Source organism: Equus przewalskii, chromosome 11 (genome assembly GCF_037783145.1).
Source record: "Equus przewalskii isolate Varuska chromosome 11, EquPr2, whole genome shotgun sequence".
Classification (NCBI taxonomy): Eukaryota; Metazoa; Chordata; class Mammalia; order Perissodactyla; family Equidae; genus Equus; species Equus przewalskii.
The window spans coordinates 26,590,004-26,616,753 of record NC_091841.1 but is presented as its reverse complement, the minus strand read 5'-3'; the positions used below and the strand labels follow the sequence as shown (position 1 = coordinate 26,616,753).

At 53.9% G+C, this 26,750-nt stretch overlaps 1 protein-coding gene across 6 annotated transcripts; it reads right to left on the bottom strand.

Annotated features, from left to right (window-relative positions):
* Positions 1–1,084: 1,084 nt before the first annotated feature.
* Positions 1,085–26,030, bottom strand: CAPN1 (calpain 1). Of its 6 annotated transcripts, none has more exons than XM_070564247.1 (22): positions 25,779–26,030; positions 24,177–24,444; positions 23,949–24,018; positions 23,576–23,694; positions 21,945–22,078; positions 21,688–21,856; positions 20,734–20,817; positions 20,300–20,385; positions 19,891–19,965; positions 19,606–19,766; positions 7,830–8,008; positions 6,956–6,967; positions 5,939–6,150; positions 5,818–5,857; positions 5,167–5,232; positions 5,032–5,089; positions 4,114–4,178; positions 3,659–3,727; positions 3,329–3,407; positions 2,595–2,711; positions 2,200–2,258; positions 1,085–1,847 (listed from the first exon to the last, which is right to left on the bottom strand). In XM_070564247.1, exons 2-22 carry the CDS (start codon positions 24,441–24,443, stop codon positions 1,821–1,823), a joined length of 2,148 nt encoding a protein of 715 aa, XP_070420348.1. In that variant the 5' UTR covers position 24,444; positions 25,779–26,030; the 3' UTR covers positions 1,085–1,820. The 6 variants fall into 6 exon arrangements, with proteins under 6 accessions (XP_070420348.1, XP_070420347.1, XP_070420349.1 ...); XM_070564246.1 differs by lacking the exon at positions 25,779–26,030 and adding an exon at positions 25,151–25,452; XM_070564248.1 differs by lacking the exon at positions 25,779–26,030 and adding an exon at positions 25,352–25,430.
* Positions 26,031–26,750: the final 720 nt, after the last annotated feature.

The following is a 26,750-nucleotide window of genomic DNA, read 5'->3' as shown; positions in this document are numbered from 1 at the left end:
CTGTCACGGGCTCCACTGAGGCCGGAGCCTTCACTGCTCGGTGGTCAGATAAGGGGGTACTAGTGATTGTGACTGCTTGCCCCATGCCCACTTGCTGAGAAGTCAGGAGACACTTGGGAAAAAAGTCCTCTAAAAATGCCCCAGAAGGGCAGCCAAGAGGAAGCCCTGCTACCCCGGTCCCCACCGCAGGCACTCTCAGCCTCAGAGTGGGGCTTCAGGAGGGCGTAGGGCCCCCAGACCATCTAGACCCAGTGTTCCAACCTTCTCATCAAAAAAACCCCAGAGAACTCTGCCGCACCGCCCGCCCCCCCCCCCCCCCCCCCGCTCTCTCTGGCCTCTCTCAGACCACCTCAGGCTCCCAGGAAGCGAGGGGCCACTTCCCTTATGGATGACAGCGAGGCCCAGCAGGACGGGGCCAGGCAACATGCAGGCCCAGGACAGCCCACTCCAGGCCCTGTGGCAGCCTGTGGCAGGTAGTGTCCAGGCAGTTGGCCACTCGGGGCTCCAGCTGGGGCTTCACCCAGGGCTCCCAGCAGCCGAGTGGCCCCCACCCTCCACCTGGGCTCCGTCAGCCTTTGCCCTGCAGATCTGCCCGTTTGTGGCTCGCCCACCCCCACACAGTCCTTCCTATCCCCTCCTCCACCCCCACCTCAACCCACTCTTATCTCTGGTAAGATAGGCCAGGATCCCAGGGGGGGGTGGAGCGGCTTACATAAGCTGCAGGTGTCTGGGTCACAAGGGGCAACCCCCCCCACCCCATTAACAAAGGACCTGAAGGAGGCTCTGTGCTCTGGGGAGCTTCCTAGGGGGTCGGGTTTGTGCTAATTACAGATTCAGGTTTCAGGCAGAGCCTCACAGGCTGGAGTGTGCGGGGCAGGAAGGGGTCAGGCCTCCGGGGCTGTGAGGAGGCCGTGTAGGACCAGCAGTGTGGCCCTGCCCCTCAGCCCGGGCACTATCCTCCCAGATGCCCAGTACTCCAGCAGCGGTTCCAGCCTCCGGGGGGATGGGGAAGGAGATGGGGTGGGGGGGGAGGCCCCAAGCAGTGGGCAGCAGGTGTGGGCAGAAACACACTCCGGAGACAGAAGGGGGGCCTTTTCCTTTATTATGTGGGGTTTCTCTGCATGGAAACATGAGACCCGCCCCCCCCCATACCCAGGTACCTCTGGCACCCCCCATAACTGGTACACCAGTGCCTGAAGAGTCCCCTTTAAAATCACCAATATAAAAAAGGAGGGAGGGAGGGAGGGGGCGAACAGCTGACCATCCTCCAGGCCAGGTGGCTCCTGGTTGGCAGGCAGGGCTGGGGGGCAGGCCGAGGGGGGTACTGGCTGCTGCACAGGAAGGAACAGGTGTTCCCAGCCTCGGGGAGGGGGCTCCACACACATAGACGCGGACTGCGCAGGGTTAGTGGTTACGTTTAAAGTCCGCAGGTGAGGCCAGGTGGGTGGGCTGGGGGGTGGCCTTGGGAGTGAGGGGAGGCGACACATCAGGATGCCGAGAGGCCTGGGGCTGTCAGCTACCCCTGGAGCCCCATCCTGAGGCAGGAACAAGCAAAAGCTGCCTTCCTGGCTTGGCAATGGGATGGGAGGGAACAGCAGAGTCCATCCTGAGCTCGCGGCCGCTGGAGGCAGGGAGGGCCACACGGCTCTGCCCGCGCAGAGGAACCGCGGCGCCTGGGAGGTGAGGGACAGGAGGATGAGGCCGCTTCCTGCTCCGAGAAAGGCACTTGCAGCTGGTGTGGCCTGGTGTGGCATGGCGGGAAGGCATGGCTTGGCAGACGAGAAAGGGAGAGGGGCGCAGCAAGGGGGCCTGGCCCCACCTCAGGCAAACATGGTCAGCTGTAACCACTGCCGGTTGGAGAGGAGAGAGGGGTGCGGTCAGCGGGGACACAGCAACCCCAAGTCCAGCCTCCCAGCCCCACAGCTTGGGAGCCACACCTCTTCCCCCCTCTGAGGGCAGGTGGGACACAGAAGGCACTGCCTTGCCTCCTCCAGCCCTGGGAGACCACACTGCTGGCTCCTGTAGAGGCCGCCAGGCTTGGCCTCCCTTCCCAGAGCCCAGACACCCCCAACCCGGCCTTCCAGGACTCCAGGTGGCCCAGCCTGTAGGGCTGGTTCTGAGGCCACAGGCTCCTGCCCCAAAAAGGCAAGAAAACCCCCCCACTGAGCACCTTCACCCACCAGCCAAGGGAGGCCCCACCTTAAACAAGTCAAAGGTCACGACTCCATCCAGATCTGTGTCCAGAGTTTTGAAAAACCCTGTATGTTCAAGAAAAGATGACGTGGGCTGAGAACTCAGTGGGACATTCACGCAAGGCCAGGACCAGCCCCGTCCTGCCTCACCGCCACCTCCCCACAGCATCCCAATGTGTCCCTGCTGCAGCCGGGCAGCGGCTCTCCCTGCTGCCTGAGGGCCCCTCCAGAGCTCCCTCCCACCCCAGGGTCCCGGCACTAAGCCCGCGGGGCGCCCGACCCCGGAGACCCTGGCATCTCTGGCACGCGCCATGGCATGGGCCTGTGGCCGTCCTTCCCACCAGCTCGTGGGGGACGAGTGTGAGATGGAGCTGGAGAACGGGAGGAGGATGGGACACTCACGGAACATGGTCTCCAGCCGCACCAGGCAGCACACGAAGTTGTCAAAGTCCACGGCCAGGTCGGGCTCCGAGTAGCGGGTGATAATGAGCTCATACAGCTTCTTGTTGAGCTTGAAGCCTGGCCCGGGAGGGTGGGTGAAGGTCAGGGAGACACGGCATGGCCGAGGGGACAGGGAGGGGAACTGGGGCTGCGCAGGGTGAGCCCCAAGGCTCGGGGCAGGAAGACTTCCAGAGCAGAGCCAGGAGCCGGGAAGGGCTGGGCAAGCAGGTGCCTGTGCCAGAGGGCCCTCGAGGGCCCGGACTGCCCCAGGGAACCAGGCTGGCCACCGAGGGCCAGGGGTCCAGTTTCACTTGCTCTGGAAGCCCAGGCCTCATCCTGACATGGGACTGTGAAGATGAGCCCTGTGCCTCTCTCACTGGAGACTCTAGGGCTCGGCTCCAGCCCTCCCCGGCTGTGTGGCCTCAGGCCACTTTCCCTCTCTGGGCTGCGCTTTGCGCACAATGTGGATAATAATAATAATAAAAAAAAAAACCCTACAAAATGCTGATAAAGCGCTTTCCTCAGGAACCATGAGAAAAAGGCAAAGGTGGCTGTTACCACATCACCACCACGGCCACTGTCACCCCAGGGACAAGGGCCAGCGGGGTGGGCCACCGCCCTAGGTAGCTGTCAGGGAGGCGGCCTGGGGCCATCTGTCTGGGGTTCCAGAGGTGCTGCCAGCCCCGGGGCCTCACCTGCAGACTCGATGGCCATCCGCATCTCGTAGGCGCTCATGCTGCCCGACTTGTCCAAGTCAAACTTCCGGAAGATGGACTGGGGCGGGAGCAGAGAGTGAGGGCTAGGCCGAGGCATCAGCCCTCCCAGGCCGCCCCAGGGTGCGAGGTTGTTGAGGGTGGAGGGGAGAGGCCGGGAGGGTGGGTCAGTTGCTGGGATATGTCGGCTCCGAGAGGCAGACCCAGGGTGGAGGGCCAAGCCCACACAGCCGTCCTGGGGGCCTGCGGCCCGGCCTGCCTGCTGTGGCTAAGGCTGCAAAGGAGGGAGGGCGCCCAGCAGGGACCACCTACCAGGTAATTCCGGATGCGGTTCCACAGGATGTTGAACTCCACCAGGCCCAGCTTCCCGTTGCCGTCCCGCTGGGGGGCCGTTAAGAAGGAAACTGCACAGCTTGAACCCAGCCCAGCGTGAGAGTGAACAGCAGGGAAAGGCCGAGACTGGCCGCAGAGAGAGCAAGACTCGGGGAGGAGGGGAGAGCCCACGCACGGCCAGCCTGCAGCCAGGCCGGCCTCCCTCTCTGAATCAGGGTGGGCTGGGAGGGGTGCAGAAGAGCACCAGCCTCAGGGTCACCCGGGGGACCCACGCCCTGCTCCACCTTTCACTTGACACGAGGCCCGAGCCTCAGTGCCGCCTCCCAATCAGTGTCCCTCCAGCTCCACAGGGCTTTGTCCCTTCCTCCACAAAGTTCCAGGGACAGGGAACCCAGCGCCCCTGTACGCCTACACCCCAGCGAACAGGGGGATACATCCATGAGGTTCACCATGCTGCGGCACGACTCCAGGCTGAAGCCCTTGGTCCGCAGGTCTTTGTCTGCAAGAGAAGCAGTTCCGGCACCTCAACCCAGCGAGCTCCCTGGGCCTGCCCCGTGCTGGGGGCACCGCGCGGGCGGGCGTCAGGGAGGCACCAGCCCTGTCCCCTGGTGTGTGAAATCTAGCCGAGCAGGTGTGTAAGATTATTTCTGTCATCGGCAAGAACAGTTTAAAGCATTGTAGCAGTCAAGCCGGTGTCCCACTAGCCATGTCAACACCACGATTAGACCAGAGTAAAATGACCCGACTCCTAAGAAGTGAAAGAAGAGCAGTAGAAACACGCAGCAAAGCTGCTCACGGCAGGGCTGGGTCTGCAGCAGGCCCCGAAGGCTGAGAAGAGAAGGAGAGGGGTTCTGGGCCAAGGGAGCAGCCCGGATGGAGGCTGGAGGTCAGAGGGCGGTGGCAGGCAACGGCACGGCAGTTCAGGGAAGGCAGAGCTGCTGTGTGGCCAAGGCCACCGGCAAAGGGGAGGCTGGGGGGCAGCCGCCATCCGTTGTGCACACTGGGCAGTGAAGACAACCACGCTTCCGCTCCCAAGCCACTTGGCCTGGCCCGGGGGCGTGTCTTCTGGAGGAAAGGTGGCCTGTTTCTTGGCACTAATGTGCTGTCAGCCAGCTAAGCTTCTAACCCCACCAGGGCACACGCTCAGGCACAGAGAATGGGGTCCAGTGAGCAGCGTCAGGAGTTTGGGAGGAACATGGGGGCGCAGGGCTCAGAAAGGCAGTGGAGGATTCCCCCCGACGAAGACCAAGGGGTCGGGTTCAGCTCAACGTGGGAGCAGAAGCCTAGATTCTGGAGTTTGGAGGAAATGGGGGGCAGGATGTGGGTGGACAGCAGCCGCTGGGGATGCTCACGTTTGCTGATGATCCTGTTGAGAATGGTCTGCAGCTCCCTGACGCTGATCTCCATGTCCTGGGGGAAGAGAGAGCTTGGCACCTGCCCTGGGGAAGGGCTTCCCCCCGGGGCCCCGGAGCGCCCCCCACACCTACCGTCCCTGCCAGTTGTCTGAAGAGGTTCTTGAAGGTCTCGTCAATCTCCTGTTCTGACAGCACTTGCTGGATGGAGAAGGGGGAGAGCAGGTCAGGGGTGCCCCAGCCCAGCCCCTGCCGGGGTAGCAGCTGAAGACAGGGCTGGGACCGCTCATCAGCTACGTGTCACTTCACTTCTCTGACCCTCACTCTTCTCCTCCGTAAGATGGGACTCTAGTCCCCACTGTACCCCCTGCCCAGGGCTCTTGCAGCCTAAAGGAGGAGGCGGCAGTTCAGCTCAGTGATGAGGGACGGCTTTGGATCCCTGTTGCACAGCCTTGGGCAAGCCCCTTGAGTTCTGTGAACTTGAGTGTCCCGCCGAGGGGAGATGACCAAGGCACCCTGACCGGGCTGTTGTGGAGGACATGGGGTGACCCAGGTGAAGAGCTCAGCACAGAGTGAAAGCCCAGGGACCCCGTGCCACATCACCACATGGACCTTTGCAAACTGTAAAGTGCTGGGCAAACGAGGGATTAGTGTCACTCTCATGACTCCTGTCAGGAGGGGCTCTGCCCTGCCAGCTGGAGCCCAGGGGACGGGATGTCTAGGTCCTTATCACACACCTGGGGTGAGGGAGAGGAGGAAGGCGCCTGGTGGGGACAGGGCACGTACCTCATCAGGGAGATTGGCCTGGATCTGGTCGTCCAGCTCCCTGAGAGGGTGGGGAGAAAGAGGGGTCAGTTGGGGGAAGCAGGGGGGCCTGTAGGCGAGGGTGGGGGGGCCCTTGACTCACTGGGTCCCGGCTTTCTTCTCCGAGAAGAAGCGTAGCACGAAGTCGCCCTCCTTGTTGGGCTCGAAGGTGGACGGCACCACCACGTACTCCCCGGGCGGCAGGCGGAAGCGGGTGCTGACCTCGCGCAGGTTGATAAACTGCTCCGATCGGGCCCGCGACGAGTTGGCCAGGAAGAAGTCCCGCTTCAGGTGCACGGCCGGCTGGCCCACCAGCTGGCGGGAGGGAAGGAGGGGCGGGGGCTGCAGTGGCCGACTCAGCCCACCCCTAGGAGCTGCCCCTAGACCCAGACCCAGACCCCAGGCTCCAAGTTCTGGCTAAGGGGCCGGAGAGCAGGGCCGCGGCTCAGTCATCTGCAGGCTGCATGACCCAGACAAGTCACTGTGCCTCAGTTTCCTCATCTGTAAAATGGGGTAACACCCCTGCCTGCTGCATAGGGTGGAGGTGAGGAGATAGTGGACGTGAATGCAGACACTGTGCACCATGAAACAGCACGCTCATCATTATCACTTGGAGTTTCCCCAAGTCAGACACTGCAGGGCGCTTGACACGGGCACCTCATTTACGGCTCATGACGGCCCTGTGAAATGGCATTCTTGTGCCCACTTTACAGACACTGACACCGAGGCTTAGAGCTTAAGCCACTTGCTCGAAGGAGCAGAACCCCTGGCTAGCCTGCCACCTGCCCCCTCTCAGTGCCCCAGGGGCCTCAGCCAGCACTCACTGGGTGTGAGCAGTGAGACAGGAAGAGCTCATGCATGTGTGGTGGACGGGGCTCCGAGGGCCAGGGTTCAAATCCAGGTCCCTCACTTACTACCTGCTCTGACCCCAGGTGAGCAGGGTTTGTCCTGCCCGCTGAACAGCAGCCGGGGCCGGGGGAGCACTGAGGGAGCCATCAAACAAGGTGACCTCTTGGTTCTCTACGTGTGCCGTCCTGCTCCCCTCTGGACGCCGTCATGCCAGTCAGGCCATGTGCGCTCAGGGGCATGTGAAGCCAGGTGAGCCGGGTGCCACACCTACCTCCCGAGGGACCTGCAAGAGAGACAAAGGACGTTAGAGAAAGTGTGCTTGGCCCATGGCTGGGGGTGTGGTGCATGCTGGGCAGGGCTCCTGAGTTCTTAGAGGCAGGGCCCTGGGCCTGGGGCCAGTAGTGACCCAGACCTGTCTTCACACCAGCCAGGAACCCCAGGACCCCAGGAGGGGGGCCCAGGCAGGGCCCTCTTTGTCCCTGGAATGCCCTGGGCCTCAGCTCTGAATCAGAGCTGCCAAGGTGGGCAGCTGCGATGTCCTACCGCTAGGGTCCACACCAACCTGCTGCCAGGGGCTCTGGCCCGAGGCCGAAGCCGCGGCCATCCTTTACCCCTACCAGGGAGGTCTGGAAGTTTCTGTCTGTCTTAAATACACTGCGTGAAAGAGGGCCCTCCATAGCCTGCCTCGGCTTCTGCACTTCTAAGCCAGGGAACTCACTACGCTCCAGGGCAGGCCGCTTGCCCACTTCTTTCTGAAGCTGAGCCAAAATCTGTCCCCCGGAAGCTGCCTCCCAGGTGCCAGCTGAGCCAAACCCCTCTTCCCAAGAGGAGCCCTCTGGCCTCCAAGGATGGGGGAGGATCCCAGGATCTTCCTCCCCTCCCCCGCCTCAGAGGATGACTTTTAGGCCCCGGCCCACCCCAAGCCTGGCAGAGGGCCTCAGAGGTGCCTCCCAGGGGCTCCTTCTAGGGCTTCCTGTCTCAGGGGTGTGAGTGGCCCCAGTCCGCTCAGGATGGGTGGGCTGGCGGGCAGCAGCGGTGTCCTCTGGCGCCCCCTGGCGCCCCCTGGCAGAGCTTGCCTGCAGTGGGGTGACAGGCTGGCTTTCCCTGCAGGGTTCTATGCGGATGCGCCCGACCCACCACCTCACCTCGTAGACCGCGAAGCCAATGGTCTCCATATCGCGGCCGAAGCGGCGCTCGCGGCGGCGGTTCTTCTGCATGAGGGCGAGCACGAAGCTGCAGCCTGACTCGCGGCCCCCGTAGTCGTCATCCGGGTCATCTGGCTCCTCCAGCTGGATCTTGAACTGAGGGTTCACCCAGAAGGTGGCTGCAGGAGGTGGGGAGGTGGGGAGGCGGAGATCAGAGGAGGGTCAGAGCACAGCAGCCTTCCCCTCCCCCATGCGTCCCTCCATCCATTCATTCATTCAACAAATATTACTAAGTGTCCACCAAGGTGACAGATATGCAGTGGGGACATACATGGTCCCTGCCTTCATGGACTCACATTCCAGAAGGGGAGGCAAAGTACGAGCAAGTCAGGTTAATTAATAGAACAATCACGAAGAATAAGCAAACTGGACTTGTCAGGGAAGGCATCTTTGAGGAGGTGACATCTGAGCGGAGACCTGAAGGGAAAGCCCTGGGAAGTAGGAGCCAGGCAGAGGGACAATCAAGAGCCACACACATGGCGGGACAGCCAGTGTCCAGTGAGGCTCCGGGCTCCGGTGAGTACGGGGTACCAGGGAGGTGGCAGAGGTTGCAGGAGCTGGGTTGATGATAAGGAGCACAGACTGAATCAAAGAGCAGAAGGGCCTCTTGCCGGGCTTGCACCAGCAGGGGCAAGACTGCATGAGTGACAAGGACCTGCATGTCCGGCAGTTTGGTGATTCAGCCGCCGGAACAACCCCGCTGACTAAAAACAACCAAGTGCTGGATAGAATAATCAGAATTTCTTTTTAAAGGCACTAATAAGCCACAGCATCCCCCCCACCGATTCCCCCCAAATTTACATTAATCAAAAAGATAGATAACGTGTTGGCAAGGACGTGGAGAAATTAGAAATTCATCACGGCTGGTGGGAATGTAAAATGGAGCAGCCACTTTGAAAAATAGTCTGGCAGTTCCCCAAATGGTTAAACATGGAATTGCCATGACCCAGCAATTCCACTCCTAGGTCTACAACCCAGATAAATGAAAACACGCATCCACACAAAAACTTGTACGCGAATGTTCACAGTAGCACTACTTATAACAGCCAAACGGGAGAAACCACCCAATTTTCCACCAACTGATGAACGGATAAACAAAATGTGGCCTAAGTGAATAATGGAACATTACTGAACAATGAAAAGGAATGGGGTGCCAATCCTTGCCATAACACGAGTGAACCGTGAAAACATCATGCTAAGTGAAAGAAGCCAGACACAAAGGACCACATATTGTATGATTCCCTTTATATTAAATGTCCGGAACAGGCAGATTCATTGAGACAGAAAGATTAGTGGTTGCCTGGGCATGAGGGGGAGGACGGACTTAGGAGTGACAGCTACGGGGTGTAGGGTTTCTCTTTGGGGTAATGAAAATGTTGTAAAGTTAATGTGATGAACTCACAACTTTATGAAAACACTAAAAGCCACAGTGGATCCGACACTTTACATGGGTGGATTATCTAGCATGTGAATTATATCTTAACAAAGCTGTTTAAAAAAATGGAAACTAGATGGGGCCAGCCCAGGTGGCATAGTGGTTAAGTTAGGCATGCTCCACTTTGGCGGCCCAAGTTCAGTTCCTGGGCATGGACCTACACCACTCATCGGTGGCCACCCACATACAAAATAGAGGAAGACTGGCACAGGGCAAATCTTCCTCAGCAAAAAAAAAAAAAAAAGAAAAAAAGAAACTAAGAGCCGTGCAAGATAAATAATGTCAAAGGACTTCTGTTGCCTCCTGGAGACCCTAAGTCCAGGGTCAGGAGATAAAGTCCAAGAGGAGGTTCCCTCAGTAAAAGTGGGACCCAAGCAAGGAACACCAGCAGCACATGGGTGAGAGAAAAGTAAACTGGGAGGGAGGAAGGGAAAAAAATTCTCCCTGAGAATTTAGAACCACAAGCCAGCCTTCACGTGAGCTTGCAGTTTTAACTCATGCTGCCTGTGAGGTCTAGGAAAGCGTAAGGAGAGAGTTTATTTTTAAAAGAGTTCTGGGTTGGTAGTATCCCAGGCGACTGGCAGAAACACTCTGGAAGAACTTAACTGCATCCAAGGACTCAAGGAACTCCCAGAGATGAACTTCTAGGCCAAGTGAGACGAAAACCTCACAATGACACAAGGCAGGACGCTGAGAACCAGCAGCCATGAGGGACAAAAACCAACCCACCAAGACTTCAGATAGTGAAATTATCAGACACAGAATACAAAAGACTATGCTTACTATATTTAAAGAAATAAATGAGAAGCTTGAAAACCTGAGCAAGAATGAATACATTTGAAAGACAGTCATTAAAACTCTGTTAAGGGGCCAGCCCAGTGGCATAGTGGTTACGTTTGGGCACTCCACTTTGGCAGCCCAGGGTTTGCAGGTTCAGATCCTGGGCATGGACCTAACACTGCTCATCAAGCCATGCTGTGGCAGCATCCCACATAAAACAGAAGAAAATTGGCAACAGATGTTAGGTCAGGGCCAACCTTCCTCACCAAAAACAAAAAAACTTCCAGAAATAAATTTTTCAATTGAAATTAAGTACTTGTTGGAAGGATTAATCAACAGATTTGACACAGCAAAGAAGAAAATTAGTGAATTGAGAATGGATCTGAAGAAACTACCCAGAATGCAATCCAAGGAGACAAAGAGATGGAAAATGTAAGCAATGTCAAGAGATACAGAGGACTGAGTGAGGAGATCCAATTTACAACTGACTGGAATTCCAAAAGGAGAAAATAAAGAGAGTCAAAGCAGGGGATATTCTAAAAGATCATGACTAAGAGTCTGCTAGAACCGTTGAAAGACATCAATCTTCACAGCCAGGAATCTCAACAAATCCAAAGCAGAATAAAAAGAAATCTACACTTCGACATATGGTCAAATTGCAGAATGTCAAAGAAAAATTATGTTAAAAGAGATAACAGACAAACCATTTCGAAGATATGCTAGACAGACTCCTGACTTGCAGAGCAACAACGAAAGCAGAATAAAGAGTAACAGCATCTTCACTGGGCTGAAAGCAACGTCAATACAGAATTCTATATCCAGAGAATTGTCAAAACGAGCATATTATAAAGGTATTTTATGCAAATACTGAGAAAGTTTATTACCAAAAGACTCTCACTAAAAGAAATACAAAAGGATGTATTTCAGGCAGACGGAAATGATCTTAGATAAAAGGTCTGAGAATGGTGAGCAAAATACTGTTATTATATGGGCAATCCAAATAAATACAGACTATATCAAATAATGATGATGACGTTTAATTAATGGCAGAAAGAAAACTGTTTAGAATTAAAATACTAGTTGAAAACAGCACATTAAATTAAGAGAGGGGTGATTCAAGTTAAATGTTCTAAAGTCTTTGCATTGTTCAGGAAGAGGGTAAAGATACTGACCAATTAACTTTAGAATTTATTTAGCAAGCTCTTATGCTTTCCAAATTCACAGAGGGAAAAACTGGTAGAGAAAAGAAAAACTCAATCCAAGAGAACGCATAGCAGGAGGGACAAACAGAAAACGCATACTAAGTTTGCTGAAATAAATACAAATAAATCAGTAACCACAGTGAGTGTAAATGGATTAAACTTTCCAACCACAGGACAAAATTTCTCAAACTGGATTATTAAAAAAGCCAGCTGCAGGCTGTCAACAAGAGACAGCTACTAAAACACTGAGCTGTAGAAAGATTAGACACCAGTGTAACAAGACACAGCACAAAAACCCTAACCAAGAGAAAACTCGAATAGCTATAGGAACATCGACTGAAAGAGACTTGAAAGTAAAAAGAATTATTAGAGATGAAGGTGGTCACTAGGTAACGAAAAAAGGTGTAATTCACTAGGAACTGCTAAGAATTCTAAACTCACACCAAATTTCATAGCTCAAAATACGTAAAGAAAAATAATAGAAAGAAATAAAGGAAGAAATTGGCAAAGGCACCAGGATGGTGTGAAATTTTATCATCCCTCTTCAGGTAAATGATAGATTAAGCAGGCAACACAATCAATAAGTTTGGTACAACGAACAATTATAGAACACAGCCTCTAACACTCAGAGAATAGTGTTCTGGTCAAAGGAACAGACTCAGGCCCACACCTCCTGGGTTCCAATCCCAGCTCTGCCCCTTATTAATGACTTTGACAAACTGCTTCTCTGTGACTCACTTTCCTTATCTGTAAAATAAAGATAGTAACGGTTTATCTCGCAGAGACAGTGTGAAAGTTAAGCAAATTATATTTAAAATATCTGGAAGAGTGCTTGGTATATAGCATGCAAGAGACATAACCATTAGCCAGTCTTTCTGGAAACGTGAACATCCACGTAACCCTATATGCTGGGCCATAGCACCAGCTTCTGTTCATTTCAAAGCTATGATCTCATGCAGATCCTATATTCCGGCCACAAAGAAATTAAGTTAGAAATCAATAATAAAACAACTACTAGGAGGTAGTAACTGGGAGGTTTTGATTACTTATTCAATCTCTACATTGTTACACGTCTATTTTCTATTTTGGTTCTTTCTTTCTAAGAACTTGTCCATTTCATGGAGGTTATCTAATTTGTTGGCATACAATTGTTCACAGTACTTCTTTACAATCCATTTACTTTTGTTAGTGGTAGTGATGTTCTCTCTTTAACTCCTGATTTTAGTAGAGTCTTCTTTTGTCTTTTCTCTTTTTTTCCTTAATCTTCTTTCTTTTTTACCGCCGTCCCAGACCCCTCGTCCGCAGGCCTCACCCTCCGTCCTGGCCACCCCCACCCCCACCCCCTTCCTCCTGCGGCGCGGCCCCGCAGGTAGGCGAGCAGCTCGCGCAGCAGCGCCGTGCTCTCGGGGTCCAGCGCGCTCGGGGTCCAGCTCGTCCTGCTCGAGCAGCGCCGAGAAGAGGTCCAGGCCGCGCTGCACCCGCTCCAGCCTCCTCTTGCCCACGAGGCCCTGGCACAGGAACTTGAGCTCGGTCACCTCGCTGCTCGACAGGTCGGCCGACACGGAACGCAGCAGCACCAGGAACTGACCCATAGCGGCGGGTGGCCGCGGGGCCAGGTCCAGCCCGGCCCGGCCAGCCGCCCGCGCTCGGTAACGCGACCCACTGCTCCCCGCTCAAGCGCCGCGCGCTGTCTCCCGCGCGCCACGCCCCCCGCCCGGAAATCCGCTCAGCGCCCGCCCACCCGACATGTCGCGAGAACGCCGGGGCCCGCGCATGCGCCTGGAGCGCGACCGTAGGCATTTGCTTTTTCCCTTGTTCAGTTTGGCTAAGTTTGTTAGTTTTGCCGGGCTTTTCAAAGAACAAAGTGTTGGTTTTGTTGATTTTTTTCTCTATTGTTTCTCTATTCTGTATTTCATTTATTTCCTTTACTTCCTTTCTTCTGCTTCCTTTGGGTGTAATTTGCCCTTTTACTAGTTTCTTAAGGTGGAAGATTAAGTTATTGAGCTCTGATCTTTCTTTTTTAGTATAGGTAGTGTCTTAATTACCTATGTGATTTCTTATTTATATTATTTCTTTTTGATAAACTAACTCATTCTATGAGGCCAGCATTACCTTGATACCAAAGCAAGATAAAGGGATCACAAGAAAATTATAGACTAATATCACTTGTGAATATCGATGTAAAAATCTTCAGCAAAATACTAGCAAACCAAATCCACCAATATGTTAAAAAATTATACACCATGAAATAGGATTTATCCTAGGAATGCAAGATAGTTCAAATAAGAAAATCAATCAATGTAATACACCACATTAATAGAACAAAGGGAAAAAACTACATGATCATCTGGTTGATGCAGAAGAGGCATCTGACAACATCCAACATGCATTCATGCTAAAAACATTCAGAAAATTAGGAATAAAAGGGAACTTCCTCAATATAATAAAGGTTATTTATGGAAAACCCACAGCTAATATCATACTCAGTGGTGAAAAACTGAAAACTTTCCCCCTAAGATCGGGAACAAGACACCTGCTTACACCACTGCTATTCAACACTGTGGGAAGTTCTAGCTAGAGCAATTAGTCAAGGAAAAGAAAGAAAAGACATCCAAATTGCAAAGGAAGAAGAAAATTATTCTTAGTAACAAGAAAGTTACTAAGCTAACAACAAATTCAGCAGAGTTGCAGGTTACAAGATCAAGACACAATTGTGTGTCTATCCCTCAGCAATGAAAAATCCAAAAAGGAAATTAAGAAAACAATTCCTTTACATCCTTTTAGAAGTGGAAAAGCAGGTTCTCAAATTCATATAGAATTGTAAGGGGTCCAGAAGCCAAAACAATTTTGAAAAAGAACAAAGTTGGAGGACTCACACTTCCTGATTTCAAAACTTAGTACAAAGCTACAATAATCAAAACAATGGTACTGGCATAAGAATAGACATATAAACTAAAAGAATAGAACCGAGAGTCCAAAAATAAATCCATACATTGATGGCCAATTGGTTTTTGACATGGGTGCCAAGACCATTCAGTGGAGGAAACAATAGTCTTTTCAACAGATGGTGCTAGGATAACTGGATATCCACATGCAAACGAATAAAGTTGGCGCCTGTCTCACACCATGAACAAAAATTAACTCAAAATGGATCAACGACCTAAATGTAAGAGCTAAAACCATAACACTCTTAGAAGAAAACATAGGGCTAAATCTTCACGACCTTCAATTTGGCAATGGATTCTTAGATATGACACCAAAAGCGTATGCAACAAAAGAAAAAATAGAACATTGGGCATCGTCAAAATTTAAAACTTGTGTGCTTCAAAGGATACTATCAAGAAAATAAAAACACAACCACAGGGGCCAGCCCTGTGGTCTAGTGGTTAAGTTCAGCGTGCTCCATTTCGGCAGCCCAGGTTCAGTTCCTGAAAGTGAACCTACACCACTCATGGGGAGCCATGCTATGGCGGTGGGTGACCCACATACAAAACAGAGGAAGACTGGTGCAGATGTTAGCACAAACATCCACAGAATGGGAGAAAACACACGCACATCATCTATCTCATATGGGTCATAGCCAGAATATATAAAGAACACTTACAACTCAACAATAAAAAGACAAATAACCCAATCTAAAAACCAGCAAACTATTTGAAGAAACACTCCAAAAAAGATATACACATGGTGGATAATGCATGAAAAGATACTCAACATCATTAGTCATTAGGGAAATGCAAATCAAAACTTCAATGATGTACCACTTTACACCCACTAGGATGGCTGTAACAAAAAAGATGGACAATAACAAGTGTTGACAAGAATGTGGAGGAATTGGAACCCTCATATGTTGCTAGTGGGAATGTAAAAGGGGGCTGCTACTTTGGAAAACAGTTGGCAGTTCCTCAAAAAGTTAAACATGGAGTTACCATACAACCTAACAATTCTACTCCTTCTTACAGACCCAAGAGAACATACGCTCACAGAAACACATGGACACGAATGTTCATAGCAGTATTACTCTGAATAGCCCCAAACTGGAAACAACCCATCAACTGATGAATGAATATGCAAAATGTGGTATATCCATACTATGGAATATTATTCAGCCATCAAAATGAAATGAAGTACTTATACACTACAACACAGATGAACTTTGAAAACATTATGCTAAGGGAAAGAAGCCAGACACAAAGGCCACATATTTTATGATTCCCTTTATATGAAATGTCCAGAACAGGCAAATCTATAGAGACAAAAATTAGATTAGTGGTTGCCAGTGGCTGAGGGCATGGGGCTAGGGAGTGATTGCTAATGGATACAGGGTTTCTTTTGGGGTAATGAAAATGTTCTGGAGTTAAGATACACTTGGAGGGAAATTTACTGTTTTAGGTGCTTACATGGAAAAAAAAACAAACCTCAAATTAATGAAATAAGCATCTAATTTAAGGTCATAAAATAAAGTCTAAAAACAAATCCAAAGAAAGCAGAGGAACGAGATAATGAACAGAAAAGCAAAGATTAATGATATAGAAAAAAAACTATACAAAGGATCAACAAAGTCAAAAGTCACTTCTTTGTAAAGATTAATATTGACAAACCTCAAACAGGATTAATAAAGACAAAAGAAGGGGCTGGCCCGGTGGCGCAGTGGTTAAGTTTGCACACTCCACTTTGGCGGCCCCAGGTTCGCCGGTTCGGATCCCGGGCATGGACCTAAACACAGCTTGGCAAGCCATGCTGTGGCAGGCGTCCCACACATAAAGTAGAGGAAGATGGGCATGGATGTTAGCTCAGGGCCAGTCTTCCTCAGCAAAAAGAGGAGGATTGGCAGCAGATGTTAGCTCAGGGCTAATCTTTTTCGAAAAAATAAAAAATAAAGACAAAAGAGGCAGTGCAAATAAGCAACACTATGAATAAAAGAGAAGACATCTTTACAGATGGGGTATCAGAATATATTAAGGATAATGTTACACTAATGATTCTGAAAACAGATGCAAAGGATACACTCCTGGAAAATACAACTCATCAAAATAGGCTAAAGAGGAAATAGAAAACCCAAATAATCCTTTCATCATCAAAAATATCTGATATCAAAAGTTAACTTTCACACTGCTATTCAACACTCTATAGTCCTGGCCATCATAGTAAACAAGAAAATGTAACAGAAGTTAGAAGAATTGGAAAAGAAGAAACATATTTATCATATTTGCAGATGCTATATTGTCAATTAGAAAACCAAAAATAATCTACAGAAAAATCAGTAAAATTAATTACAGTTTAACAAGTTTTCTGGATACAAAATAACTTGAAAAGGTCAACTGCATGTTCCTGTATCAGCAGCTATTACTAAGGAGACGTAATTTTGAAAGCGATACCACTTACAATAGCAACAAGATGACAGAGTATCTAGGACTAAATCTCAAAAGGATGTATAAGCTCTTTATGATGAAAATTACAAAATTTTATTGAAAGACATTGAAGAAGGCCAAAAGACATAAAGATATGCCACATTCTTGGATAAGAAGACTCAAAATAGTAAAGATGTCAATTCTCCCCCAAATCGGTCTATAGATTCAATGCAATTAGAAGTTAAAATCTCAGATGGTTTTTCATAGGACCTGGTAAGATGATTCTAAAATTCATATGGAAAAACAAAAGGCAAGAATAGCGAAGAGACTCCTGAGGAAGGAATTTTCCCAGTCCAACAGCAGGACTTCTTCTAAATCTATAGCAATCAAATCAATGTGCTCTTGGCAGACGGATAAATGAAGGGACAGAATGACAAGCCCAGAAACAGATCCCTACATATACGGACACTGTAAGACAGAGCTGGCATTGCAGGGCAGCGAGGAAAGGACAGATTTCTCAATAAATGGTACAGGGAACAGTGGTTATCTATTTGGAGAAAAACTGAAATTGGATCCCTATGAGGGAGAATTCTTCAAAACAGAGGGCTCTGAGCCAGGTTGAGAACAGCTGGAGGATGCCAGACTTGAGAAGAGGGTGGTGGTGGATTTGGCAAAGCCAAAGCTACAAGTGCCCTTCAAAAGAGCAGCTTGACAATAGAAAGAATAAACAAATGGGACTTCATCAGACTAAGGAACTTCTACAAGGTAAGGGAAAACAGGATTGAAACGAAAACACAACCCACCAATTGGGAAAAAATATTTGCAAATCATATATCTGACAAAGGGCTAATCTCCGTAATATATAAGAACTCACACAACTCAACAACAAAAAATCAAACAACCCAATCAAAAAAGGGGCAGGGGACATGAACAGACATTTCTCCAAAGAAGATATACGGATGGCCAATAGGCACATGAAAAGATGCTCATCATCACTGATCATCAGGGAAACGCAAATCAAAACTACACTAAGATATCACTTTATACCCGTTATACTGGCTACAATCACCAAGACAAAAAATAACAAATGTTGGAAAGGATGTGGAGAAAAAGGAACCCTCACACACTGCTGGTGGGAATGCAAACTAGTGCAGCCACTATGGAAAACAGTATGGAGATTTCTCAAAAAATTAAAAATAGAAATACCACATGACCCAGCTATCCCACTACTGGGTATCTATCCAAAGAACTTGAAGTCAGCAATCCAAAGAGACCCATGCACCCCTATGTTCATTGCAGCATTATTCACAATAGCCAAGATGTGGAAGCAACCTGAGTGCCCATTAACTGATGATTGGATAAAGAAGATATGGGGCCGGCCCCATGGCCGAGTGGTTAAGTTCCTGCACTCTGCTTTGGCAGCCCAGGGTTTCGCCGTTTCAGATCCTAGGCGCGGACACGGCACCGCTCATCAGGCCATGCTGAGGCGGCGTCCCACATGCCACAACTAAAATATATACAATTAAAATATATACAACCACGCACTGGGGGGATTTGGGGAGAGGAAGCACGGGGAAAAAAAAAAGATTGGCAACAGTTGTTAGCTCAGGTGCCAATCTTTCAATCACAACTATTGTTAAATTATTTCCCAAACTGCTTTTGGGGCCTTGTTTTCTTTAATAAACCTTAACATATTCCCAGCAGCGTGGTGAGGATGGAAGCTGGACTGGAGGGGGTTAAACATTGAGCAGGAAGTGAGAAAGGAAACAGGGAGTGTGGCAATTCCTGATAAATTTTGCTTTGAAGAGGGGCAGAGAAATGGGTGGGGAAGTGGTGTCAAGAGAGGGCCGCTTTAAGAGAGGCAATTCTCCATCGGGACACAGGAGGTGAGGAAGAATGGGAGGTGAGGGAGAATGGGATCCAGAGCAGAGGTGGGGGTCCCCACGAGCAGGGACACTTCTGCCACTGTCACGGGCGGGGACGCAGTAAAGAAGGGCACAGGTCCAGACAGGCTGGGGGATTTGGAGGTGGGCATATGAGGGGGTGCCCTGCCTGATGAGGTCTATCTTTCAAGGAAGAGCAAGGCCAGGTCCGCAGATGACAGTGACAGCAAAGGGAGGTTTGAGAAGAGAGTGCGGGCGTTAGTAACTAGCAGTGGAATTGCTGGGGGCCACGCAGAGCGGTCACTTGAGGTTTGTGGCTGTGCATTTACAGAGGAAACACTGCCCCGGTTGTGTGCTTTCTCTCCAGCCACATTCCGTGGATCCGGAGCCAATGGAGAGGGTTCAACTAGGATTGGGGCTGTGCCAGCTGAGAGTGTTTGCAGGGACAAGACGAAACCAGGTAAGGAGAGACGACAACAGGGAGGTGAAGGATGGTGCAGTTGTGGGTTCAACAGTTAGTTCAACAGGCCGATGACTGCACAGGAAGGACAAGGGCGGAGGTCAGAGTGGGATGTTGGGAACAGGTTCCCGTGTGTCCTCAGGGTGGCAGCAGAACGAAGGGGAAGGGAAAGTTTGCTGCAGGTGAGGCTGGCAAGGAACTGAGAGGCCAGGCTGTGGACCGAGTCATCCACATGGATCCAGAAGCCCTGGGAAAGGTGACAGAAGGATCACGGAGGAAGACAGTGGGCCAGGAGGAAGGTCTCCGCATGAAGAGTGACAGGAAGGTGGTTGATGTCAACAAAGCCTTCTCCCCTAGTTAGCATCCTGGGCTCAGGCCCCAGGATGGTGTGTCAAGGAGGCTCTTTCAAATGGCCTCCTTTCAAGGACATTCAATACTTTATGCCTTAAAGCCAATTCGAGAGGGCAGCACAACTATCTCTATTTACGAGTGAGGAAACTGAGGCTCAGTGAGAAGAAGCACCTTGCCTGAGGCCCCCCGAGCCAGGAGGCAGCACAGCCCAGACCCCGCCTCTGCGCCCCTGCGCGTCCCCGCGCTCGAGTCACCTGGGTAGTTCCGGCAGCCCCCCGCCGTGCTCCCCCGCCGCCAGGTGCCCTCGTAGAGCGTGGTGTTCCATTTGCGGAACTTCCGGCTCTGGAGCGCGTCAGGCGTCAGGTTGCAGATCTCCAGGCGGGTGAACTCACGCATGAAGTCTCGGAATGACATCCTAGGGGGCGAGGTGCCGGGATGAGCCAGGGCACAGAGGGATGCGGCTCGCGCTGGGTTTGTGGGGATTGGGAGCTGGGGTGCAAGGCCTGGAGAGGGGCCAGGGCGAGAAGGCGGTTGCTCACCAGAACTCTCCGTCCTCCATCTTGACCCGGAGCTGCTCCCGTTCGTAAGGGTCCACGTTGTTCCACTCCGAGGAGCTGTGGAGAGAAGGGCACTGCCAGGGGCTCGTGGACATTGACCAGCCTGACCTCTGTCCCTGGGGCCTGTCCTCCCCTAGCCTAGGTCAGGAAGGCTCCTCGAGGTTAAGCCCCAACATCCCAGTTCCAGGGGTTGCCTTGTCAGGGCCTGTCTGATGCCCTGAGGATGCTCACAGGCTGGGTGCAGGGCCTGCACAGCCCGTGCTTAGTCAGGGCAGTTGCCTGACCCAGTAACATGAAGATGGGCCCCTCTGCTCAATCCTGAGCCCACCCTGGGCTGGCAGAGCCCCAAGCAGAAACGCCACTCAAGCCTCCCCAGCCAGTGTCCCCTCACCCATCACTCCAGGCTCCTGTCCACTCCACCTCGCCCCAGGGGTTCCGCATCCGGATCAGGCTCACCATCTGGCCCTGGTAGTTAACCTGTTCCCCAGAGATCCCATCAGCGCCTGCTCTGGCATGCTCTTTAACACCCCTCCCCACCACCCCACCCTCGCCAGCCCTGCTGGCACCCAACACCACACCACGGGAAATACAGCCTGGCCTCCAGGAATTTACTACACACACAAACTGCAGTAAATCAGGCCCAGATAAGATAAACATCTGAGGACAAGAGTCCCCAGGATACAGATAAGGTGCTACAGGAGGGCAAGGAAGAACCAGCCCCTCCCACAGCCCTGGGCACAGGCAGAGGCAAGGAGGCAGGAACCACCCTGCAGGGAGGGGCCGCCGCCTGCCCCCACCCCCCACCCCCACCCCATGGGGCTGTACCTGCTTGGCCCCAGTCACAGAGTAGGCATGGCCCTTCACCAGCTTCTTGAAGGTGACGGCCTCCATGTCCAGAACACTGGAGATCTGCAGAAAGACACATGCACTGTGGTCAGGGGCCCAGTCAGCGTCCCTACCGTCGGTCAGGAGACAAGCTCCAAGTACTCACGGGGCTTGAACATTCTCCTATGTGTACACAACAGCTATTGGGAGTGGCAGGCAGGGACCCTGATCCAATCTAGTCTATCACCCCCATACATCGACACCGCCCCTAGAAAGGGGGCCCCCCGGGTACTCCACTAATGCTACCACTGGTAGGAGGGCCTGGACACCCCACTGACACTGCTCTGGCCAGAGCTGGCCACACCCTGAGTGAACATGCATGTGGCACACACACACCGCCATGCATAGCCCCCCAGGGAGCCACAGGCCCTCAGAGGGCCTCATGTAGAAGGACACAGGAGGTGGAGAAGAGGGGTGAGGACAGGCTGATGTCAGCTAGGACTGGGGAAGAGGGTGGGGACAAGGTTAGAGCTGAGGATGCAGTGCTGTTAGGGGTGGAGGCTGAGATCAAGGATGAGGGGGTCAGGGATGAGTGGTGGGAACAGAAGAGCAGAAAAAGTGAATGGACTGAGTACAGAGCAAGGCTGGGGCCCATAGGATCTGGGACCAGGGAAGAGCTGAGGTCTGAGGCTGGTGAACTGGACAGCGGATGGGCATGGTGTTAGATGACAGGAATGACAGCAGGCATGGAGGTGAAGGGTGGGACTGAAGTGATGGATAAGGCTGGGTGAAGATCCAGAGATGATGTGAGGCGAAGGATGGGGTCTGGAGCCAAGCCTGGGATGAAGATGAGGCTGGCCTGGGTTGGGAGAGGGAACTGCTGGAAGAGGAGACTCGGGTCATGGGTCAGGGTGTAAAGGTCAGGGCAAAAGAGTGAGGGCTGGGCGCACTCACGTCAATGGAGCAGCCCAGCAGGGAGCCTCGTTCCAGCGCCTTGAGGATGATGTGGTAGAGGTCGCTGGGCGCCTTGCGCAGCTCGTACCACTCGGTGACCCCGCCTGTAAAGTCCTCAAAGCCCTCTGAGGTGCTGCCCCCCGAGAGGGCCTCATAGCTGCCGTTCACCCTGTGGATGGCCCCAGGTCAGCACTCTGGCACCAAGCAGGACCCCGCACCCAGGGTGGCCTGGAGCTGTCACCTGGGCCCCTACTCACTTGGCATAGGCCTTCTCGAGCAGGGCGCTCCAGAACTCGTTGCCTTGGGCAGAGTGCACGAACACCAGCTTCCCGTCCTTGGTGGGCAGCAGGTCATCCACGACCACGTCCACCCACTCCCCAAACTGCCACAGCTGGGGAGAGGGGGATCACAGTGAGTACCGGCTTCGGGATCCTTCAGGCCTGAGTTCAGGTCTCAGCTCTGCCACTTACTAGATACCTGATCCTAGATCATGTATCCTAGATACAGAACCCTGAGCAAGTCATCCTTTCCAAGCCTCAATTTCATAAAAGGGAACAGCAGTGCCTTCCTCACCATTAAACTAAACAAGATCACAAAGGCAAAGCTTATAGGGCAGCACTATTGATATTTTTGAAACAGACGAAGAAGCCTCCCCAGGTATGGAGAAGTTGAAAGCCCTCGGGCCTTGGCTCTTCTGGAAAATGCCCCCTTTTAGGCCATGCCCCTCAGTTCTCTCCCCATTCTAGGCCAGGGTGCGTGTATGGAAGGGGTGGGGTGGATACATATGTAAATTAGATGTGGAACAAAAACCACAAGATGGGCGGGGCTCCTGCGATCATGGGGTTTGCTTCAGACATGCTGTGATGGGCAGATTGCCCAGGGCGGGAGTCGTCAGGCGCCTGAGACCAGAAGCGAAAAAGTGATACCGGGGCGCCGACGGTGCAGAACTATGGGACCAGAACAAGGGGAGGAGGTGGGCCCAAGTAGCGCGGGTTGCGAGGGGAAGTGTTGAAAGGGCCAATCAGAGGCTGGGGATGATCGGATTGGAGGAGTGCCAGAAGTGGGCGGGGAAAGGGCGGAGAGACCCCGCCCCTGCGGACTAGCGTGGGCAGGTGGGGCACTCGGCCTTTGGCCGCACAGTGGTCCTGTGGGCCGTCTCCTACGCCCCAAGGCGGTTGAGGATGGAGTGGGGTAAAGGGCTCCCTGACTAGGCGAAAGGAGAGGACACCCGGGAGTCCCGGGGGCAGGGCTGGGGCCACTGGGGCCAGAGGGTGTAATCCAGGGTTGCTGGGGTGTGGCTCTCCCAGCACCAGCTCATTGAGAATTCATTAGTGTGACTTGAAAAATGGGCCCTGTGCGCAAATAAGGTCAGGAAAGTCTTATTTAAATAGATTTGATCCCCAGTCTGTCTTTTCTGCAGGGGTCTGTCAGAGGCTGGAGGATGCCAAAGTGCAGGAGGAGCTGGGGGCAGGTGGGTGGGGAGACTGCTGCCAAGGGTGGAGATGGCCACATGGGCTGGTCTCTTTTCCCCGGTGGAACACTCCTTCTTTTTCAGGTGGGGGAAACTGAGACCCTGGGGAGCAAAAGGATCTGTCCCACAGGATATAACACAGAGATCTTTCTACGCTTCCAAGCGCTTTCTCGTCCACCTGCACAATGACCCAGGAAATCTGCCAGTGGAGAAATACCTGCCCAACCGTTTCACACATGACAGATCGGAGAAGGCACCGAGAGGTCAGATACTTTACAGGAGGGTGGCCCCCGCAGGGTGTGGCCCTGGGCCACCCTCACTTCAGACTGCGGTGCGTCCTCAGTCCTCACCTCCTCCCGTGCCTGTTACCCCTATGTCCCCCACCCCCTGGTGCCAGGTGGGTGCGGGGCTCCTCACCTGGAAATGGAAGATGCCAGCATAGCCATTCTGGAAGCTTTGGCCATGAGGAACCACTCGGTGCAGGAGGGTGTCGTTGAGGGTGAGGCAGGCGATGGCAGCCAGCAGCCAACAGTCCCCTGGGATGGGAGGGACCCACGTCAAGCCTGCTCTACGAATCTGCTCCCAGTGGTGCACATGAATGCCCATGCTGGGGAGAACCCGAGGTTCCCCTCAATTTACAGAAAAAAACCAGGAATCTGGGCAAACCAGCCCCAGCACTGATAGCCAGAGCCTGTCTGGGCTTGCAGGAGGGAGGGGTTGGGGCAGAGCAGGAAGGAATGGGCATGAGGAACTACCACAGAAGAAACATCCAGAAGCCCCCAGGGCCTACCCAGGGCTCCCTGGCAGATGTCTGTGCGGGTAGCTCCATCCACGATGAACTGGGGGTTTGAGAACAGCTCCTGCAAGAGACCCGGAGTCCTGTCTCTGGGCCAGCCCTTCCCAGAAACTGAAACCCAGCCTCCCTGGACCCCACTCCCCACTAGGACCTGGAGTCTTGCACACACTCCTCACCCAGGATCAGGGGTAAACTGAGTCCACCCAGGGTGGCCCCTCTCACCGTGGGACGCTTCCACTTGATGCCATAGGTTTTGGAGGAGTTGGGGCCCAGTTCCTTAAAGCCCAAGCTTTGGGGCACTGGGGGGAAGGCCTCATCACGAAAGAGGACCCCACTCTGCAGGCACTGAGCCTGCAGCTGGTCATAATTCTGGCCCAAGTACTTGATGGCGTTTTCATGGCGGCCCAGGCCCAGCTCCTTGGCCCGGTGCTTCTGCACTTGTGCAGACACCCCGGTGCAGTATATTGGGGTGATGATCTCCTCAGCCATCCTGCGGGACAGACGTGCCTGCTCAGAACGCAGGCCTTCCCAGGACTAGAACTGGGGCTTCTGCCAGTCCCTGCCCTCACTTCCTCCCCAAACCTGGGCTTTCTCTACCTCGCTGCTCGCCTCACAGAACTCAGGACTCTCTGCTACACCCCCCCCCCCTCAGGCTCCCAGAATCCAGGAGAGGGGTTCCCCAGCCCCCAGATGCGCTGGCCACCATCTCTCCCTTCCCAGATTCCCATTGTTCTGTGCCTGCAGTCCTGTGGTCAGCCAGCCTGCAGGTGGGGCAGGGCGGAGCCCCGAGATGGTAACACAGGGAACCGGGAAGGTACAGACCCCAGGGAAGGCCTCTGACCTTTTTTGCCTGCTGCCTGTAACCCCCTCCCCCATCTAGCCAAGCTCCTCCGCACTGGCCCTTTTCCCTGGCTTGGAGGCTGAGAACTCCAGGCAGTCAGACCCCTCCCCAGGCTTCCAGAGACGGGTGATCAGGGTCGCTGGGCCTCAGATCCTTCCCCTCCAGCCTTCCCCCAGCCCAGCCCCTGAGACAGCGCTGAGCGCAGGCTCAAGCGGGCGCTGGGCTCTGCGGCTTTCGAGCCCCTGGCCCCTGGCCCTGTCCCAGGCACTCAAAAGACAGGGGGAAGGGGCAGCCCCTCAGCCCCAGACTAGTGGCCGCGGTCGGGGAATCCTGGCCTAGCCACCCAGCTCCTTACCTGGGGGAGGAGTGTCTGGGAGGGTCGCTGCGGTCCCTGCGACTCGCTTCCCTGGTGGCAGCTCAGGGCAGGGCCCAACCAGGAAGAGCGCTCCTCCCCGCCCTCCTCGGGCGGCCCCTCCGCTCTCCTCCCCCTTCCCTCCTCCCCCCTCCCTCCTCCTCGTCGTCCTCCTGCTCCTTCTCCTCCTCCTCGGGGTCCTACCCCGGTTCCTCTCGTCTCTCCTTCACCTCTCGGGCACCTTCTCTGACTATCTCTTAGTCTCGGTGTCTCCCGGCCCCTCCCTCCGCAGGCCCGCGGCCAGCTCCCAGAGAGGACAAATTAGCAAAAGGCAGAGTTGTCCCCGGGGAGGGGCCAGAGCCTGTCGGGGTGGGAGGGCTGGGGCCCGACGGAAGGGCACGGCGGGGGAGGGGTGGGGGAGGGCAGGGGTATTTTTAACCAGGGGCAGCAGCTCGAGTTGCAAGGCCGAGCGGCCCCACCCCAGGCGGCAACCCCGGGGGGCATTCCCGGGAGATCGGGCAGCAGCGGCGTCGCCCTCCGCCCCCCCAGCCCCCGGCCCAGCCCCGGCCTTCCTCCGCGGGCCCGCAGCTGTCCCCACCCCTCGGTGTCCCCAGCGCGGGGCCGAGATTACCTCGGGCTGCGGCAGCTGCTTGGAGGAGGGGCCGGGCTGGCGGCGAGCGGATCTCTGCCGGTCGCTCGGCACCCGGCAGCCCCACCCGCCGGGTCCGCGCCGCAGCCCGGCTCCTGGGCAGGGCCGGTCCCCACCCCCGCGCCCTGGGGCGCAGGCTCGGGGCGCCGCCACCCCGCCTTAGCGGCTCCGTGAGCCCGGGCGGGGCGCGGGGAACCGGCCCCCAGGCCGAGGCGGGCTGCGCGACCTTGGATGAGTCCCTGCCCCTCTCGGCCCTGGTTTATGGGACGGAGCTGAGCGACGGTGGGAGCCCGTCTTTCTCTCGCGCCCTGGGGTTTCTTGAACCGGGAAACTGCAAGAGGTGGGCATCCCTGCCCTCTCCCCAAGCCGATTGGGAGCGCCCTGTGCCGCCTTACCCAGGAGGGGGCGGCAGGACCCCCCAGGACCCAGAGATCCTGCCTCTGGAACTGCTAGGACCTTAGGAGCTGGAGAGCCAAGAAGTCGGGGCGAGGGGGACTGCGGCGGGCGCCCTGCTCGGGTCTTCTCACCGACCTCGGGGCCTCGGCCAGCAGCTGCTGCAGCCCTTAAAGGATGTATTCACGAGCATTTCGTTGAGGAAACAGTGCAAAGCTCTCCTAGGATTTTAGGGCCCGTGACCCCAAGAAGGGTAAGAGCCGCTGATCTCATCTGAGCCCATTCTCACTCCCCAGTTAAGAGATGAGGAAAACAGATGACTTGCTGAGCTCCCTCACCTGGCCAGCTCCTGGCCTCTTTGCTCTTCTCCATTCAGCATTTATGTGTCCAATCTTGACTTAAACCCTTCTGGCAGGTCTTTGCACAGCAGAGACCCATGACTAAGGCAGACCGGCCCCTGCAGGCGGTGGGGGTGGGGGGGCTCTCCTGGTTCAGTTTTGGGGATTAAGGAAGTACGAGTTAACTAGGCAATGAGGTGCCGGAGAGTGTTCTAGGAGGAGG